This window comes from Miscanthus floridulus, chromosome 12, assembly GCF_019320115.1.
Source record: "Miscanthus floridulus cultivar M001 chromosome 12, ASM1932011v1, whole genome shotgun sequence".
Lineage (NCBI taxonomy): Eukaryota > Viridiplantae > Streptophyta > Magnoliopsida > Poales > Poaceae > Miscanthus > Miscanthus floridulus.
This window is the reverse complement of record NC_089591.1, coordinates 40,831,469-40,845,935: the sequence shown is the minus strand read 5'-3', so window position 1 is coordinate 40,845,935 and position 14,467 is coordinate 40,831,469. Positions and strand designations below refer to the sequence as shown.

The 14,467-nt window shown below is 44.7% G+C and overlaps 1 protein-coding gene across 1 annotated transcript; it reads right to left on the bottom strand.

Moving 5' to 3' along the window:
• Positions 1–1,430: 1,430 nt before the first annotated feature.
• LOC136495488 (uncharacterized) lies at positions 1,431–2,997 on the bottom strand. The gene is made up of 3 exons (XM_066491411.1): positions 1,832–2,997; positions 1,645–1,758; positions 1,431–1,554 (listed from the first exon to the last, which is right to left on the bottom strand). Exons 1-3 carry the CDS (start codon positions 2,995–2,997, stop codon positions 1,431–1,433), a joined length of 1,404 nt encoding a protein of 467 aa, XP_066347508.1.
• Positions 2,998–14,467: the final 11,470 nt, after the last annotated feature.

Sequence of the window (14,467 nt, the reverse complement as noted above, 5' to 3'; positions counted from 1 at the left end):
CTGTGGCGTTGGGACTCCCAAAACATTCCCAGCCCGATGATCCAACCAGGGTGAATAGGCTCAGACACCACAAAATTCCTCCGATCGTCGCTGTGGACTCGCGTTCGATTACTGTGGGTAATCTTCCGATTCAGTTCTTTTGGGCAGGCAGGGAGCCGGCAGGTACTAGGGAGCCAGAAAGCATAAGATCAACCGAACAGATACTGCAAAGGATGAAGCCGCCATTGCTGGAGCAGAGGAACGCGTCTTCTGTGCTGAAGCAGGGTGGCGGGGGGCAAGCAGGTGATCCCAAAATTCAAGAAAGTTCACAAAGGCAGAGAAAGGTAAAGGAGTTGGGCCGGCCTACTATGGCCCATCCATAGAGGAGTTATTTTCTCACTCTTACATTCCCCCATCTAGGAGAAAATTGGTTATTTGCCATTGCAAACAATGGGCTTCGCAAAATTATCATTCAAAAAATTGACTTCGCAAAATTACCAGTCTAAACATGTACACTTTGTTTTTGTTGCCATAATCCCTATTTAGCTCCTTTGTTTCTGTATTTTGGAATTGTCCTCTCCACGAAAAGACATTTCTGCCCTTGGCTGCTGCGAGACGTCGGGCGGATCATCGTTGGCACCTTTGCTGCGTCAGACGTGAGAAAGATCAACGTCATGTTTCTGGAAGGGAACGAGAATACGGATCATCGTTCGCACCTTTGCTGCGTAGAAGGATCGTGATGACAGCTTGCTTCAGGGCACGTTTTGTGCACGACAAAAACTACATGACTTTCAGCCATATAAGGCTGTAGAAAAGGATTTAATCGTGGAGCTTATGCTCCCACAGGATACTGAAAATCTCTACCTGTACTGTTTGTCCAGCCCCACGGCACTAAGCACACCTTTTACGTTTGGTATGATTTGTCAAAAGCAATCATGACACCAAATCACTGGGAATTGATGTGAAGTGACAGATTATAATAACGTTTTTTTTGTATTTTATTTGAATTTTGTATACATACACGCTCTTTCTGTCAATTTTTTTTAATAGAAAAGGGTTCTCAGAAAGTAAAACAGGGAGCAGACCTACTAAATATCAGCTAGCTATCGCTGCCATACACTCGTACTCCGGGGATGCATTCCACTATTAGAGCGATGATATGATGCTACTATGCATATGCGCTATTGCTGCACTTTGCTACTAGCAAAATTCATGGACAAATTTTAACCGTCAGCGTTCTTCATATGTTCAGCAACAGTGTGACGCTGACAACTGCATGCACTCCACCTGCATTCACGCATATGTCTATCACACAAATTCATAAATTAAGAATAAAATGAGTTCACATCCGAATCCATAAGCTGAGTATAAATGAGTTCATCTCATACATGCATAAATTGAGCCTAAATGAGTTCATCTCGTAAATCTATAATATTTAAGTCTAAACGAGTTCATCCAATATGTAGCTTTCTTTTTAGCGTCAACTTCTTTGGTGCAGCTGTAGTAGGCATTTTCTCTGGAGCAGTGGTCATAGATTGTGCTGAACCGCCCTCTCCCAGCAAGAAAGCAAGACGGCTACACACAGATAGTACTACACTTAGACAAATATTTTTGGACCAGATTTGTACATCAAAATGACAGATTATTTGTGTCACTGATTCTTACCTTCTAGTCACCCTTCCAGGACTATCCCGTAGTATTTGCTCTCTAGTTGCTCTCTGTGGGGTGCTAATCTCACCTGGCTTAGCCTTTGTGACATTCTTTCTAGGCTGCCTCTTTCTACAAGAAAAAGGGAATTAAATTTTATAATGACATTATAATTATAGGATTGAATATAAAAACAAAGGTTTACCTTTTTTTCTTTGTCCTATTGAGTGGGCACTTGGAACTAGCTTGCCTGTGACCCTTTTCACCGCATCTCTTGCAAGTCATTGGGCCTCTAATCATTTTCTTTCCCTTAGCGTTGGTTGGAGCAGTATCACCTGCATTAGTAGCATTGTCATATGCATTGGTAGCACTACTGGTACCTTCACTGTCTTTCCTACCTCTCTTCTTGTGTCCACCTTCAAGACATCCTTTTATCCTAAGTTTTCTTTGTCTTCCACTTTCTCTAGGATTAAGAGGTGCACCAACAACAAATGGCAGCTGCACATGTGGCCATTGTGATCTACCTGTCATTGGCTCAATCTCTCTACCATAAGCAGCCTTGAATCTATCCACTGAGTAGTAGTCATGCACAAATTGTTCAAGGTCCACTCCCCGTCGTGAGGTTACAAAGGCCAATACATGTTGACATGGCTTACCAGTGTGCTGCCATTCAAGACAAGTACAAGTCCTTTGATGCAACTTGACAATATGCCTTTCAGCAATATTCTTACTGTGGTCCCAAATCTCTGCACTCCAATTAGCAGCTGACACAACTTTCAAGTGTCCCAATCCTCTAGTGTTGGCCTTTAGTTGAACCATAACACCTGGAAGTATCCTCCCAACTGGCAGTCTATCTGCAATATTTCTCCTCTTGTTCCACAATCTCATAATCATCTCTCGAACCTTATCAGCAAGTTCAGCAACAGGTAAGTCCTTAATGTCTCGTATCCAATTATTAAAAACCTCAGCTATATTATTAGTGATGTAGTCACACTTGATATCTGGATTAAAGCCACACATATACCACAACAGGTTATGGTAGTCAGTTAACCATTTCACCACTTCTTGTGATTCACATTTGATTGCAGCCATAGGCTCAAAGAATATATCTTGATCGTATGCCCTTGCTGTAGGATACATTCTTCCAAACCCTCTAAACTTTTTCTGAAAATTTTTCATAAGATGAAGAAAGCATTCTCTTTGCTCTGCCTTTGGGAACACACGCTTCACTGCATTCTCTAAACCCTTGCACGCATCTGTGCACAATGCAAGGAGTGGAGGATCACCTATGGCCTTCTTTAGTTGGGTCATAAACCAAGTCCAGTTGTCCTCTATTTCAGAAGCTATAAACCCGAAAGCAAGTGGGTACATCCAATTGTGACCATCAACTACTACCGCTGAGGCTAAATGGCCATTCCACCTTCCATTAAGTGCTGTAGAATCTATGCTCAAGTAAGGCCTACATCCTTCCAAGAAACCATCAATACAAGGTTTAAGAGCACAGAAAAAACGATGGAAATAAACTTTACCATCCACTTCAAGCACCTCAATTTCCACCACACTTCTAGGTGACCTCTTCAATACCTCAGCCTTCCATCTGTACAGTAGCTCAAAACTCTCTTCCTAGCTACCATAAACCTCTGCGAGAGCTATTTCTCTACCCCTCCAGACCGTGTCATATGAAATTGTAACAGAGTGCTCTTTCTGCAACTTTTCCTGCAACTCTTTAGCACCCATATGAGGATAATCCCTGAGGATACTAACAGCCTTGCTAGCTACCCAGTTATGAGATGGTGTAATAGTTTTCACCCTCATCGTGGAAACACATGTATGGTGATCAGTTAAAACTGTGACCTACAATTACACAATTTGTGAGAACTATATGAAATAAATTCAACAAATTAAGTAATCTAAATCTGAACTACATAAAAATATTTTCACCTCTATAGTGCTTGCGCCCTTATGCTTCGAACCATTGATTTTCCAAGGGCAGTCACCAGTGGACTTGCAGAAACCTCTAAACCTGGTCGCATCAAACTTCTCAGTTCCCAAATCAAACTCTTCGTTGATGGCAAATTGCCGCACTGCCATCCTGAACTCTTTCATAGATGGGTAGATAGTGCCAAGGTCCATCTTGGGGTGGTCCTTATCATATGAAATTACCAACTCACTTGGTATAACATCACTAGTAGGAATTGCAGCATCATTATCATTATCGACACTCTGCATATCCATTGATCGATCATTTGGTGCAGCCACATGTGCACTCTCCTCATCTCTAAGCCCTAAAAGCACATATATTTGATTTTCACTCAAAAGTTCAATTCTTCCTTCCTCATCGTGTGACTCTACTATCTGCAAGTTGTCCCAGTCAACTTGTGGTATAGGATCATCAACCTCCATATCAAACCTAAACCAAATATCGTTTGCAGTTTACGGTTTACACAAAAAAAATTGAAAAAAAGAAACAAAAAAAACGAAAAGGCTACATCACCACACCTCGGAGGTAGTGCACGTTGCACCATGTCAGGCAGCGTCGAGGGCACAGAGTCTTCATTGAGCGCAGGTGCCAGCGAAGCCGCGTCAATGCCGGTCAGTGAGGGTGCGTCCACCACGAGGGACGGACTAGGATCCGGCGGGGCGCGTGACGACGTTGGGGCTGCATCTAGCCCGCCGAGTGCATCGGCCGCTTACAGCAAGCTGAGCGCGCCTTCTGTCGGGGCCACAATGAGGGGCGGCGAGGTCACTCCGAGGTCCACCGTGGTCGTGCCGATGGCTACCGAGGTCGCTGTGAGTTCCTCCATGGTCGTGCCGACGACCATCGTGGTCGCTGCGAGCGCAGGTGACGACGTGGCGACGCTGAGCATGGGTGGTTGTGTGGCAGCGGCGAGCGCGTCCGCCGGTGGTGCCGCATCATGGACGTCTAGGGCACGTGTTCTTCATTTGCAAGGACGTCCGATGCGGTTTGCGAGTGGAAATAGATTTGAACTATCTTTACGTCCGATGCAGTTTGCACGTGGAAACCGATTTGAACTATCTTTCCGGCTGATGCAGCCAAGATGCAAACGACGTCTCCTAGCAGCCAAGCCAAGGACAGCAATGACTTTTTGCGTGGAGGACAATCCCAAAAAACAAAAACAAAGGAGCTAAATAGGGATTATGGCAACAAAAAACAAAGTGTACATATTTAGACTGGCAATTTTGCGAAGTCAATTTTTTGAATGGCAATTTTACGAAGCCCATTGTTTGCAATGGCAAATAACCAATTTTCTCCCCCATCTAGTCGCCCCCAGCCTAAGACCTGTCGCCATCGCTGGGGGTCGCCGCCACTAGGGTTTGGGACCCGACGACGAAGCGATTCCTGGCGAGTGTGAGTGACATTAGACAGTCCGGAGCTCAATCAAAACATCTTCATTGTGCGCATCCTGCCACTACCGATGAGAAGTCCTTCGTGGAGGTAGCCAAAGAATCTATGGAGAGAAAGCCCTACCAGTCGCGCGATAGCAGAGATGGTGAGCGCTTTAGGGAGGTCTGTGAGGGGGATCACTTCAGAGACAGGCGTGATGATTTCCAAGATCAATGCCGTGACATCCGTGAGTCGTTCCAAGGTCGGGATGGTCATGGGCATCGGGATTACTAGGAGCAAGGTGAAAGAGATCAGCGCCCGAATTGCCAGTTGTTTAGAGATCATGACCCAAGGGATTTCCAAGGTTGCAACCACGCTGGTGATGTTCAAGAGGCTCAGGATATAAGGCGGATGATGGAGGAGGACCTTTGACACAAGATTGAAGATCGCAGGAGGGGTTTCAACCAACAGTAGAATTGGGAGTCAGGATTAGGTCAGTATTCAGGCCTTCCTATGAAATGCTTCAACTATAATGACTATGGCCATCACCAATCTACTTGCAAAAGGCCCCCATTCTATTATAGTTGTAGAGATACTGGTCATAAGTCTGCTTAGTGCTCTCTGATGAAATCTAAAGGCCTATGACTGTGTGGATATAGGTTGCCAGGGCAAATTTTTTACTGTCTAGATGTACCAGAAACCAAAGCAGATGGTAAAGCTAATTCAAAATCCCCAATTAGAGCTCTTGTGTCTGTTTTAGAAGGGAGAGGCACTAAAGCAAGAATTAAAACTGAATTACAGTATTTAGTGGACTCTAAGTGGGATTGGAATGTGAAACACATCTCTAGGAGTGAGTTTATAGTTAACATTCCATCCAAGGCAGTTATGAGTAATGGAATTGGCTCGATTGGTAGGGGATCCTAAAGAGGTGCATCTACCATCATTAAGCTGGAGATCAGTCGAGGTTAAAGTCTCATGCAAGAACCCTGGTCAGATTGGTGGTACTTCAGAGGTCTTCATCAACAAATAGGGTAGAAGGATTACTCGGTATTACTCTAATAAGTTGAAGAAATTCCCTTCTTCTAAGCCTAATGATGATGAATTGGAAGATAAGGATGAGGATGACCCTGAATCACAAGAGAGTCATGGTTGGTTGGAGTCTAGAAACCCACCACCACAAGGGCCTTCAAACAACAATGGAGCTAGTCCATCTGAGTACCAGGGTAAGAAAGCCAATTTGGCTGACCCTAGTACCAATAATAGTGTAGTGGAGGAAGCTACATCTCAAGCCTCAAATGCCAATATTTAGAGTTGTCAGGACTTGATGTATTCTACAGATATAATTCAGGAGATAGTTGAGCTAGCAAGCAAGTTGAATCCAAATGGAACATTTGATCAGAAAGGTTCTAAAATAGTTGAGGGGCAAACATCCAAATGGGTGAGTGAGGAGTCTTCTAAGGTGCCTTTACCTCATCCAAAGAGTTCGATCACAGCTCTAGATTCTGCTGCTATGGAAGCTATGTTTGACAGTAACTCTTTAGTTATCAATGATCATTTGGAAGCTGCCCAGCTGGTAACTAATACAAGGGCTAATCAGGTTGGGACCCTAGTGGCCAAGTTACTGCCCAATCCTATTGAGAGTTTCACTTTAAGTCCTGATACTCTGCTTCCTGTGGTCAATACCAATGAGATAGTTGGCACTGATGAGATAGTTGGAGATGCGGTGGGGATGAGTCCTTCTAGTGTCAATCCCAAAGTAGACGGTAGCGCTACAACAATTGATACTATCTTAGCTAGTTAGGAAGCTCTCTAACTTTATGCAAGCTGATCCAAATTTGTCTTCTCAACCTGGCCAAGTGCCTATGCCTAATCCAGTTCTGGTTCCCTTTGAACCCATCAAGGTGTCAATCAATTGTACCAGACAAAGCTCAAGACTCTAAGATAGAGATGTGCTTGTCCAAGAGAAGGCCATGGCTAGGAAAGTTTTTTCCAAAGGTATTACTTCTTCCTCCATTAGGGTGGGCCTGGTGCAAGGGTAGAGTCTTACCGCCTGTGACTAGAAGGTCCCAGGTTCGAGTCGCGGTCTCCTCGCATTGCACAAGCGAGGGTAAGGCTTGCCACTGACACCCTTCCCCAGACCCCGCACAGAACGGGAGCTCTCTGCACTGGGTACGCCCATTACTTCTTCCTCCACCCTACCTATTTTTTATACTTCATGCTCCCTAGATACAATTGCTAGAGTTTGTGGCTTTTCTTTAGGGAATGAGGAAGCCACTAGAATTGCAAATATCTCCTTGATTCAAGCCAAAGAGGATGCAATGGCTGCCCTTTTGAACACAAAACAAAAAATTTTGCCGAGTTCTACAAAAGATAGAGATTAGACAGTGGATGAGAGTACTACAGGGCAATACCCCCTTGATTAGAGTTTGCAGGGGATAGAGCTTTTGATGAAGGTAATTTATTATCTGTGGATCAAGGATGAAGATCCTCTTCTGGAACATAAGGGGGTTGGGGAATGTAGGGAGAAGAAAGCTATTATTAGAGTTAGTCTATAAACATTCATTTGACTGTGTATGCCTTCAAGAAACTATTCTCAGTGATGCTCCATGTGCCCACCCTGCTGCTCGTGTTGGAATGGTACCAACTTATGGACTTGTTGGAAGGTGTTGAGCTTACTGAAGGAAGAGATGAGGTTGTTTGGCTCCTAGAAAACTCTTAGAAATATTCTACTAGTTCTTTATACAAACTGATGACATCTGGAGGTTGTTGATCGATAAATGATGATAATCTAGAAATGCACCATTCCTTTGAAGGTCAAAATCTTTATGTGGATGGCAACTCATGATAGGATACAATGTGGAGTTCAGCTAAAAAAGAAGAAATGGTCTGGTCCTGAGGAGTGCTTTATGTGTGGCATTCTTGAAACCTTTGATTGCATTCTCTTTCAATGCCCCATAGCTGTGTTTTTGTGGTCATTCATGTGTGACTGCTTGGGCTGGGTGTCATCCCCCATCAGCTGTGCATCCTTGTTTTCTGAGATCGTAGAGAAATGTAGAGGTAAGAAGCAGGTGGTAACTGTGTTCTTATGTGCAGGCGCTCTATGGTTGTTCTGGAAGACACGTAATGATGTGGTGTTCAACAAGATACTATCCTCTTCAGTGGCACTCATCTACAAGATGGTTATGGTGGTGAAGACATGGAGCCCATTGCTGAAACCAAAGTTGAAGCCTGTTGCAGAGGACATTATTCAGCTGTTATCGGTGAATGCTGCTACAATGTAATGCTGGCATTGGTTTTGATGTTATCATAGTCCCAAATAGTGTGGTTTGGTTGAGTTCGGTCTAAACTTGAGTAGAGTTGTAGGTTTATCTTTGTTGATGTTAAGTTGAGTTTCATTAACATTCCAAACTCTATTGTAAGCTGGTATCCCTAGCAGTGGATCCTGGGCTCCTTAAGCTTTCAATAAAGCCAGGCAATGCCTTTGATCTAAAAAAACAATGGTATTAGACCAAACCAGTTGTATTTTTATAGTGCTCACCGGTTACCCAAACAAAAATTGGTAATTTTGAGCGTCCAACCTTTACTCGAGTATCAGGCAAACACAGGGTGTGGGACCATGTGACACAACCTTTGCTTATTAATATCTAGTCAATTCATCATCACCTGTCCATCTCCCACTCCGCTGCCCGCCTCGTTGTTCCTACCGATGCTCCACGCGCCTGCCGCTGTTCTTAGTGATGCTCCATGTGCCCACCCTGCTGCTCGTGTCATTGCTCCTGCTCCACTGCCCGCCTCGCCCGATGATGATGTCGACGCAAGGAGAAGCGTTGGGCCTTGGCATGGAAGCCCTCTAGCCTCACCTCCTGCTATGGCTGCGGTGCCTCGATGCAGACGACGGAGGAGGCCACACCAGGATATGATGCATGTTGCAAGTATACATTTGAAATGGTTCATATGCTTCAGAGATATGTTTCATTTTCTTCACACAGATTACAAAAGCAGATTGAGATGTTGCATATGCTGCAATGGATGTACACGTATGTTGCAAGCATATGTCCCCAATGTTTCATCTATTTTTTCGAATGTATGTTACAAGTGCGTTTATTTGGATGTTGCATATGTTTCACACATATGTTGCAAGTGTTTTATTTGGATGTTTCCATATGTTTGCGATGGTTATCAATTGTTTTTTCAAGTGTTTCGAATGCATGTTTCAAGTGTTTCATATGTCTTTTTTTATAAGTTGCAAGTGTTGCATTTGGATGTTTCAAAAGTAGATTGGGTGTTGCACATGGATGCACGTGGGAAGTGGGAGGGGGCACGAGCAGTCCTCGCACGGGTGACGTTTGGGTGGTGTGGGCCCTCGCATGGGTACAAGTGAGCAGGCACGGTCGAGTGAAGTCTAGGCGACGCATGGACACATGAAACAGAGGGGAAACTGACTGCAGCCGTGAGCGTCTAGACACTCGCGTCCGTCCGGACATCCGGGCGCTAGCAGTGCCAAACAAACATTTTAAACCATGTCAGAAAAAATATGGACCCATAATTAACACTAGATTTTAACTATAAACCAGTTTCCAAATAGGTACTAAGGGGCTAAGTACTAGCTAGTTAAAAATTAGATAAAATTAGATCTAGTGCGTCTAAACAGGAGAGCTAATAGGTGGGCTATTCTTTAGCTAAGTTTTTTACTAGTTGTTAGCTAACTAGCTAGCGAACACAACTAATTTTTAGCCCTAACTAGTAACTAGGCATGTGTTTGCAAACAAACCCTAAATCCAATTAAATTATTAGCTCACTATCTGTGTAAATACGAAGTAATAAGGTCCCATTTGGCATGGCTTTTCCACCAGCTAAAAGAATATGTGGAGGGTGGAGATGAAAATAGTGGTTTTACCCGGCTTCAACTTGTCCTAGGGACCTCTAGCAATGATCGAGGGCCGTTTTACCCTAGAAGACGCACGATGTCAGTGTTATGAGAACCGACCACTAAATTTAGTGTCACGCTATGCTAGGAATCGATGGGAAGCATTTGAGACATAGGGAAGTTATACTGGTTCAGGCCAGATCCCTATGTCCAGTCTCAAAGGGGTTCGAGTTTGTGTTCCTCGGTTCAAGTCCTCAGTAGGCTTACAATGGGGGCGCTCATAAGAGTGGGTTTGGAAGTGAGAAGATTCAAGATAGGAAAAAACCCCTCCCAGAATGAAGGTCTGGCTCCCCTTATATAGTCTTGGGGGTTAGGTGACAATTGAGAGGGAATGGATCTCCCAACCTAAGTGGTCAAGAGCCCAAGAGGAGGGTGGCGGTTGGCGAGCTTGGTCTGTAGGACCTCTATGTCTTGTCTCTACTTCTATTGCATGTTCGAGTTCCGTCACAGGTTCTTATTCTCCACGTCAAGGTATGGTGCACCAAAGTGACATAGTACGGGTCATGGTTGTCCACTTGTTGTCCTGTAGAATGTGGGTGCATAGTGCACATAATTGAAAGGTCCTTGTTTGGTTTTGGTAATTGAGTGACAACCCTAGGTGGACTAATTATGTTTATGTGAGATACACAAGTGATTAGTCCACAGGTACATGTGTGTGAGCAACATATGCCATGGAGGTCGAAATGGCTTGGAGATGTTGCAAAGCTCACACATATGATGATGAAGGAGCTCATTGCACATGAGACATGACATTGAGACATGTGATCACGATGGAGAAGATCAAGACATGACTTGGCTTGATGGACCGGTTGCAAGCGTGAAGGGTAAGTTGGAGGCTTTGGAGTGATGGACCACGTAGCGGTGAATCTTGAGCAAGACTTAGCACCGATGGACGAAGGCAACGGTGAAAAGCAAGTGAAGTCAAGATCGATGAACCAATATGATCACGTGATGATATGAAGTGGATCATAAGATTGTTGATCGTGTTGGTGCATGTGTTGCATCGACATTGGAGGAGATGGAATGGAATGCGCAAGGCAAAGGTATAGCCTAGGGCATTTTATTTCACCGGTCATAGGTGTGTAGAGAAGTTGATGACCAGGTTTAGGATAGATGGTCGTACTATCAATAGGGGCAAACTTGTTTGCATATTGGTCATCTAGTGCCACTCGAGTGATCTAACTTTGCATCGTTGCTAGGATCAAGTGGTGTGGCAAGTTGAGTGGCTAAGTCCTTAAAAATGTTTGTGAAAAGCTAACACACATACACATGATGATGTACACTTGGTGGTGTTGGTACTTTTGTAAAGGAGAAGAATTTAGAGTTGATGAGGATCAACTCGATGAAGAAAAAGGAGGAGAAAGGTGGTCACTGTGAGTGACTGGATGCTGGCCTCAGTAGGACCGGCATGTTCGGTCAGTGGCAACAGTTGGGCGTGATCTCGGTCAAGTGACCAGACACTGCATGGTAAAAGTGACCAAACACGCAGGGCCTACGTCCAGTCAGTGATGACGTATGCTGACGTAGCGCACTGAGTTGATCTAGAGGGGATCAGACGTAGAGGCGAGTCCGGTCACCAGGGACCAGACACGTCCAGTTGCTAAACAAAGGCTCAGGAAGCACTCTAGAAATGACCGGACTCAGGCGTTGTAGTGTCCGATCATCCTCACTGTACTGTGTCCGGTCATCAGCGGCAGCTGACCGTTGAAATCAAGCGACTAAGGTTAAACGGAGGCGACATGTGGCATGCATCCGTTGACGGGATGCTGGACCAGTTGCGTTTGGTCGATCTGACCGGCGCATCCGGTCGCCCTGAGCAGTGCCCAGTGAAGGGGTACAATGGCTCTATTTTCGTGGGGGCTATAAATAGAAGGGGATCTCAGCCATGGCTAAAGAAGAGCACCTTGGGGGACTTTGTGTCTATGCTTGAGAGTGCTTAGGAGCCCTCCATCTCACATATGCTTGATAGTGTTCATCCGATTGTGTGAGAGAGCGATTCTAGTATGATTGCATCGTGAGGTTGCATCGAGTGACACTAGGTGACCGAGTTGCAAGCCGGTGGTGCTTGTTGTGTTGGAGGTTGACACTTCCTAGATGGCTTGGTGGTGGTCTCTGTCGAAGCCCGCAAGAAGCTTGTGCGGTGCTCTTGAGAAGAGCTTTGTGAGGGGCATTCTTCTCGCCCCGTGGGAGCCACAAAGAGCAACTCTAGTAGAGCGAGACGGGAAGGGCGACAAGTGGTTCGGCTGGGTCAAGTGCTAGAGCTTGTGGTAAGCATTCCACATGGGAGAGTGTGACTTGTGGGTCACCACTAGCAAGAGGACAGGTGGCAACCTTGGAGCTTGTCTCAACGGGGATGTAGCGTGTTGGCAAGCACATGAACCTCGGGAGAAAAATCTCTGTATCAACATTATTCTTCCCGTTGGTTTGCAATCCCCTTACACAAGCTTGTAATTACTTTCATATACATTGTGCTTGTGTAGTTGCTCTTGTAATTAGTTAGCTTGTGTAGCTCACTAGTTACCTTCTTGTTTGTGTAGCATGGAAGTAGTTCCCTTGCGTGGCTAATTTGGTTTGTGTGACCTTGTTAGTCACATTGCTTAGTTTATGTAGCTAAGTATTTGTGCTCTCTAAATTGGCATTGGTTGCCTTGTTATTGAGCATTGATAGTGAGCTTAGGAGCTTTGTGCTTTTGCTTACTAGAATTATGTAGGAGCTTCCTGGTGTGCAAAATACTAGTGGCATAGGTTTATGTGACCTTGCTCCTAGAATTGGATAGGTGAGCTCTAGCTAGCCCGACACCTTTGTTGCCTAATTAGGATCTTTATAAGGTGCTTGTGAACTTTGATAGAGGGGTGAAGTCTTGGCTAGACTGATTGTTTTAATTCCGCATTTGTTTCGGTTAGCCGTCGCGATTAATTTTAGAAAGGACTATTCACCCCCCTCTAGTCCGCCATCTCGATCTTTCAATTGGTATTAGAGCTAGGTCTCTCATTTGTGGTCTTCACTAAGCCAAGAGGATGGCGTCTAGTGGGCTAGATGTTTGTGAGACACATATTTTTGATGGCACAAACTTTGCACATTGGAAAAATCACATGCTTGATCATTTTCGTGCAAAAGGACCTAAGTTTTGGTGGATTGTCACTAGTGGTCTCACTCATGTCTTGGACCATAGAAATCTCACCAAAGCTCAAAGAGTTCTCTATGAACTTGATGCACATGCTTGTTGTTTTCTAATGGATGCATTGAGTTTTGATTTGATGAAACAAGTAAACTACACGGGAACCGCTCATGAGATATGGGAGTCCATCAAGCGCATCTTCGGTGATTCCTCCACATGGGATGATGGCAAGTTCAAGGAGGATGAGCCCAAGAAAGTGGCGCATGAGGATGTTGAGCATGACCACAACTTGGTGATTGTGGAAGATTGCTCCACCTCACGGTCAAGTGATGATGATGATCGATCCACTACAAATTCACTTGACAAGATTGATGATGCCACAAGTGTTGCAAATGATGATGCTACCCCATGCACACTTGATGGTTATGATGATGGACCATGCCCGGATGATATTGCTACTTTAAGCTCTCCTACATCACCACATTGCTTCATGTCACAAGGTGACACCAAGGTATCAAATGCTAATGTGGTTGATCATATTGATTCATATGATGAGCTTGTTAGTAGACTTGTGAAAGGTCCTAATGGCTAGAGGGGGGGGGGGTGAATAGCCTAATAAAAATTTCTACAACAACACTTAACAAAAGGGTTAGACAATTATGAGGCGAAGCAAGTGTTGCGCTAGCCTACTCAAAATGCAAGCCATCTACCACAATTCTAGTTTAGATAGTATCTATTCACACAATAGCTATGATACTACTCTATGTTAGTGTGCTCTCAAAGGCTAACTAAAGAGCCACACCAACCAAGCAAGCTCACACAACTAGTTACACTAAAGAGCTTGTCAACTAGTTTGCGATAATGTAAAGAGAGTGATCAAGAAGATTATACCGCCGTGTAGATGAAGGAACCAATCAATCACAAGGATGAATAACAATGAAGACCAATCACCTCGGAATTAATGATGAACATAATGATTTTTTACCGAGGTTCACTTGCTTGCCGGCAAGCTAGTCCTCGTTGTGGCGATTCACTCACTTGGAGGTTCACGCGATAATTGGCTTCACACGCCAAACCCTCAATAGGGTGCCACAAAACCAACACAAGATGAGGATCACACAAGCCACGAGCAATCCACTAGAGTACCTTTTAGCGCTCCACCGGGGAAAGGTCAAGAACCCCTCACAATCACCACAATCGGAGCTGGAGACAATCATCACCCTCCGCTCAATGATCCTCGCTTCTCCAAGCCATCTAGGTGGTGGCAACCACCAAGAGTAACAAGCAAAATCCGTAGCGAAACACGAACACCAAGTGCCTCTAGATGCAAACACTCAAGCAATGCACTTGGATTCACTCCCAATCTCACTATGATGATGAATCAATGATGGAGATGAGTGGGAGGGCTTTGGCTAAGCTCACAAGGTTGCTATGTCAATGAAAATGGCCA